Source organism: Entelurus aequoreus, linkage group LG04 (assembly GCF_033978785.1).
Source record: "Entelurus aequoreus isolate RoL-2023_Sb linkage group LG04, RoL_Eaeq_v1.1, whole genome shotgun sequence".
Taxonomy (NCBI): domain Eukaryota; kingdom Metazoa; phylum Chordata; class Actinopteri; order Syngnathiformes; family Syngnathidae; genus Entelurus; species Entelurus aequoreus.
Genome location: NC_084734.1, coordinates 70,591,056 through 70,596,547, shown reverse-complemented (window position 1 = coordinate 70,596,547; position 5,492 = coordinate 70,591,056). Strand labels below are relative to the sequence as shown.

The 5,492-nt window shown below is 41.5% G+C and overlaps 1 protein-coding gene across 1 annotated transcript; it reads left to right on the top strand.

Annotated features, from left to right (window-relative positions):
• The first annotated feature begins 833 nt into the window (after positions 1-833).
• On the top strand, positions 834-4,675 carry LOC133647975 (beta-2 adrenergic receptor-like). The gene is made up of 2 exons (XM_062043737.1): positions 834-983; positions 1,217-4,675. The coding sequence occupies exon 2, from the start codon at positions 1,217-1,219 to the stop codon at positions 2,465-2,467; it is 1,251 nt and encodes a 416-aa protein (XP_061899721.1). The 5' UTR covers positions 834-983; the 3' UTR covers positions 2,468-4,675.
• Positions 4,676-5,492: the final 817 nt, after the last annotated feature.

Here is a 5,492-nt window from a genome sequence, read left to right as displayed (position 1 = left end):
TACTTTTCAGAGGCGGTATAGTACCAAATAGGATTCATTAGTATCGCGGCACTATAATAATACTGGTATACTGTACAACCCTGATGTGTACACTGTAAATATATGTACTTTGAAATTATTTTTGCTCGTTAAACTATAATTATTGTCGATAAAATTGGTTTTGTGTTAATATTTCCGTATGAGTTGGTCTTTGTTGGACCTTTTGGAATGGATTACAAAAACAGAGGTGCCAGTGTAATATGAATCTGGCCTAAACTCTTGCAGTGCCGTAAAGAGTGCGATCCGTGCCTGCAACCTTATGGAGTGGCGGTGTACGGGTGCAAAGATCTTTTAAAATGAACAGACAACACAGGTCTATTTTTGACATTCTCCCATCTAAATGTATGTTCTGAATGAGGAGATGCAATGGACGATGATATGTTTTGTCCGGAAATGTGCAGTGGTACAACTTAATAGTTCAATGATGCAACCTACCCTTAAAATGACATATGCATCCAATTTCTCCCACAAGTGTTTTTAAACAGATCCAGACCTAAAGTCGCCTCGATGCATCACTGAATGAAAACACGTTATATCTGCATCGTATAATAAACCCCAAAATGCAGCCGCGGATTGTAACAATGTTAAGTTTTTTGAATTTGAAGTATTTAAACGTGTTGCCGGTTCTCATCTTATGCAGTCACAGCTGCAGGGACAATGTGTTCAAACTCTCTGGAGCGCTCAGCACCCTCTGCTTGCTTGCCCCTCTCATTGGCTGAACCTCGCCCGTGATGTCATCGGTGCACGTTATAAGGGCTCTGACAAATAGCCTGAGAGACACATGAGAAGCAAAGCCGCTCAACTGAAGGGGCAGAGTGAGTGAGACACCAGGAGAATAAGAAATAGCCGTTAGGAAGAAAGACATGTGAGTTGTGACTGAAACAACTTGAACCGTGACTTTTCTGTCGGGAGGAAGGAAGGAAGGAAGGAAGCCACCTGTGGAGGTTTGTGTTTTTATATTTGCTTAACTTGTTTAATGCTGACTGAAGCTTCGCCGGATTGGATTGAAGCTTTTTTTGGCGTCAGTTTGTTCAGTGGGTGTAATTCAACTACCAGCAGACATGTGGGTGTGCTTAGTAGTTAGTACTTGTTTGGTTTTAAGGTTTTGCTTCTTGCACACACCGTTTCAAATAAAAATGCTGGTCTTAATTTGCTTATGTTTGTTTGTTTTTTTCAGATGGAAAGCCCAACCCCTCCGCTGTATCTCAATACGAGCACAGAGATGTTCAACTCTTCATCAGAGCCGACCAAAAACCAGGAGGGTTTCAGCGAGGCGACCATGATTCTGCTGGGCATGATCATGTCGTTGCTCATCCTGTGTATCGTTTTTGGCAACATCCTGGTCATAACCGCAATCGCCCGCTTCCAGCGTCTCCAGAACGTTACCAACTGTTTCATCACCTCCCTGGCTTGCGCCGACCTGGTAATGGGCCTCATCGTGGTTCCCTTTGGTGCCTTTTATATCATCTTCAAGACCTGGCACTTTGGTAGTTTTTGGTGCGAGTTTTGGACGGCCACCGATGTTCTCTGTGTGACCGCCAGCATCGAGACCTTGTGCGTCATCGCCATTGATCGTTACTTGGCCATCACTTCGCCCTTCCGCTACCAGACCATGCTGACAAAATGCAAAGCTCGCATTGTGGTCGTGCTGGTGTGGGTCATCGCTGCCTTGATATCTTTCCTGCCCATCCACATGAAGTGGTGGATCTCCGATGGCAAAGAAGCGAAGGAGTGCATCGAGGACAGCAGCTGTTGCGAGTTCTACACCAACACGGCTTATGCCATCACCTCCTCGATCATCTCCTTCTACATTCCCTTGGTCATCATGGTGTTTGTCTACAGTCGTGTTTTTCAGGAAGCCAAGCAGCAACTCAAAAAGATCGACCAAAGCGTGGGACGGTTTCACAACAGCGACAACCTCGTATCTCTGGAGGCTAACAACGGGCGCGGGCAGAAGAAAGTAAAATTCTGCCTAAGGGAGCACAAAGCTTTGAAAACTTTAGGCATCATCATGGGGATCTTCACCATATCCTGGCTGCCTTTCTTTCTGCTCAACGTGGTAGTGGCTATATGGAAAGTTGAAGACATTGACCTAACTTTTAGGATTCTCAACTGGATAGGGTACGCAAACTCAGCCTTCAATCCGCTCATTTACTGCCGGAGCCCCGAGTTTAGAAACGCCTTCAAGGAAATCCTCTTCCTCAAACGGAATCAGGTCTCCAAAGCGGGGCCTGTCAATGGATACATCTATAACCGACACAGCTGGCAGAGTGAACAGCAGGGGCGGAGTAAACGCAACTCGGAAGATAGCGACCCTGACGAGGGCTGTCTGGGGAAAGGAGCGTGTGTCGGCAGTGTTGAGGACAGAGTGGTGGACTCCAACGGGAACTGCAGCAAAGACCTCACCACTGTATCAGCTGTACTTTAAACAATGACACTTTTTGCCAAGAGGGCAACTTTTATGTTTACACTGCTGTCGTGAACCTATTGACTTTGGCAGGTAAGGCCAGTGCAGCAGCATAGTAGAGTCATGGCTTGCCACACGTTACAGAAATACTGCACATTTTACTTGTTCACTTTGTGCGTAACAAATCTACCTCACCACATCTTCAATGTGGGCTTGCCTTTCAGTAACACAATAGCACAGATGCTGCTCAGTTAAAAAACAAATTGATCTTAAAATGTGTTAAATCGGAATCCATGGTGCTTAGTTTGAAGCGATACATTCCAAAACCATTCCGCAATAGTCCACTTATCCTGTATTTGAATCGCTAAACAAGAGGTTTGGCATCATTCCCCTTTGCTGGATTATGAGGCCCTCGCTCGCCTGATCTCCCTTTTACAGTCTGCTTCATGGGAGGTTGTGTAGCAGATAGAGCCACTGATAAATAACACTTATCTGCGTCTCACTGGCACAAGCAACGCCCGGGGGTAAATTCTGTTGGCTGCATGATAAAAGCCTGCACATTTGTTGAGCAATGAACAATCTCATTACCAGGACTAGTAAAGTTACTGTTTTTAAATTGTTTTAAGCAGCACAAGTTGAAGGTGTCTTTATTACATTCAGCGCACTGGTTCATTTGAATGTAAGACATGTTTGTTTCTGAAATGTTTGAATGTATTGTTTACAATGTGTGTTTATGCACATACCGTAAGGCTGAGAATAGTCGAGACGAAATATTTGGCATGTGTTTAGGATGAATCATATCAAAGAGAAGAGGAAAGCAATGCACCTTTATCATTGTGATGTTTTCCAGACATCTCTTATCCTTAAATGGATGTTCCGTGCTATCATGAAACGATCCAGAGGAGTGTCAGCACAGTGTTCCTGACTCGCTGTGTCTGTCTATCAGGAAGTGACCCAATCCAGCTAAGCCCAGCCCAATAAACATGAGTAAATCCATTATCCCTTGTGTCAAGCTGCAGACTCTCCTCCCTTAAAACAACACTGCCATACAAAGTTCTCAGTTTGAAAGTTGGCAGTCCCGAAAGAGCCGGTGTAAAATGAGTCTGTGGACAAGTTTATAGGGACTGCATCTCACACTCTTGGCCTAAAATTGCTGACTGATAGTAGAGTTGTATGCTTTGAACACAATCAGTGTTAGTGACCTGTGTTCTTGTGGACGTAGCCTTGTCTGGTCCAATGACGCCATCAAAACTATGAACTTTGTATCTCTATGCATTGTCGCTCAGCATGGCAAAACATAAGAAATTGACGCAGGTCAATGTTTGGGAAGTGGAAAATAAGCTTTCCTCTCATATTTGTTTAACGCTCCCTGGTTTTCTTTTTCATGGATTTATTACAAAGTAAATGCAACGGTTGACTGTCATAAAAAAATGCTCCCCAGATGTATTTTCACTGTGCAGAGTAAGAAAAAAAGAAGAAAACAGGATTTGATTCCTGACCAACATTTTTATTTATTTACATACGCCATGCAAAACAATTTTGTCTCCGTTTTGTCTTTGTCACTGTGGGTTTCACTGACACGTTTCAGGTTTGTACAAAACAGCTGTCATTCCTTGAATGGATTTTTAAACTGATTTATCTGGCATGGTCAATTTGTCTTGTTGCCGATGTGCTGTTGCTGTTTCTTTTCAAAATAATGATCTGATTGGTCTTATTAATGCGGGTCTTTGAACTATATTGCTTTCTGTCCTTGCATCTCAGTTCTGTTAACCTCCATGTGCGCATAACACAGTCATTTAAAATACAAGACATCTAGACGACATTCCAAGACTTGAGAAAGTTAAATGGATGGATTACGGTTTCATTGGATGTATCATGCCAAAAGAGATTCATTGGTTCTCAAGTAAAAGTGCATACATTTGTATTCAAGAAACATCATAAATGACTTAAGGGTTAATTTATCAATTTGTACCTATATATTATTATAATTGTGCATATGGACTTTTGTGTTCATGTTTGCAAAGACTGGGACAAGGCTGATTGTTGTGGCTACTTGGTGTGTGTAATTGTTACTAAATATGCTAAAGCTATTGTGTGAAAAGTGGTCTCTCTTGCAGCTGAATGTTTACTCAATGTTTTTTGGTTCGCACAAGTTTGTTGCGGTAAATACAGTAACTATGTTGCATTATGTGGTGTCCTGTGATATATTTATAAACATCTGGAGTTATTGTGTTGAAATAAATTATTCACTTGTTGCATGAACTGTCCTCATTTTATGAGCACTCAATTGCACCACAGTAAAGATGTCATGTTTAATTTTATTTCATGCATTAAACAATTATGCTTATTCTATTCCCAGACGTCCCAATTAATAAGAGGGACATTTCTGTTACAGTATATCAGTATCTTATGATTTTGACCAGCTTATTTAAGGGTCAAAGAATATTTGATTAAATACTCAGTGTTTTTATGACTTAATTCTAGGCGTTTATAATGACAAATTACCACAAAATAGCATAAAGACAAGGGCGGCATCCTGAATAAAGCACTATGTAAATATATGTACATACAAAAAAATCCTTATTTTTGTCACAGTAGCTAGAATAGTGATGCAACCTCCACTGGAAAAATATACTGAAATATGAGATGCAGATGAACAACATATAATGCAAAATGTGAGTTGTAAATACCAACATTGTTTTAATGCTCTGGCAAAACAAGTTTGCGGTTGGAAAATGGTTGACGAGCCCTGCAGTATATCTTCTGAAGGCACCATACTATAAAAATGAAACTTGGATATAGTTTCTAGTTGTCGGGGTGCAGCTTGAGTGGCACTATTTGTTTACGATACATTTACTATGCATGCATTCATAGAACTAATTGTCTCATCATTGTAATGATAACCGACACAATTCACGAAAAGACAAACATGAAGACTGAGAATAATCCAACAGTCAAACTCACAGTACAGCAATGTGGGGCGCATGAGAGAAAATATTTTAGAACCCCATCTTTCCTTTTTGGTTGCTGGGAGGACAGGAATGGG

Excerpts from the sequence above, each read along its gene's own strand:
- LOC133647975 (XM_062043737.1), top strand. The coding sequence starts at position 1,217 with ATGGAAAGCCCAACCCCTCCGCTGTATCTCAATACGAGCACAGAGATG.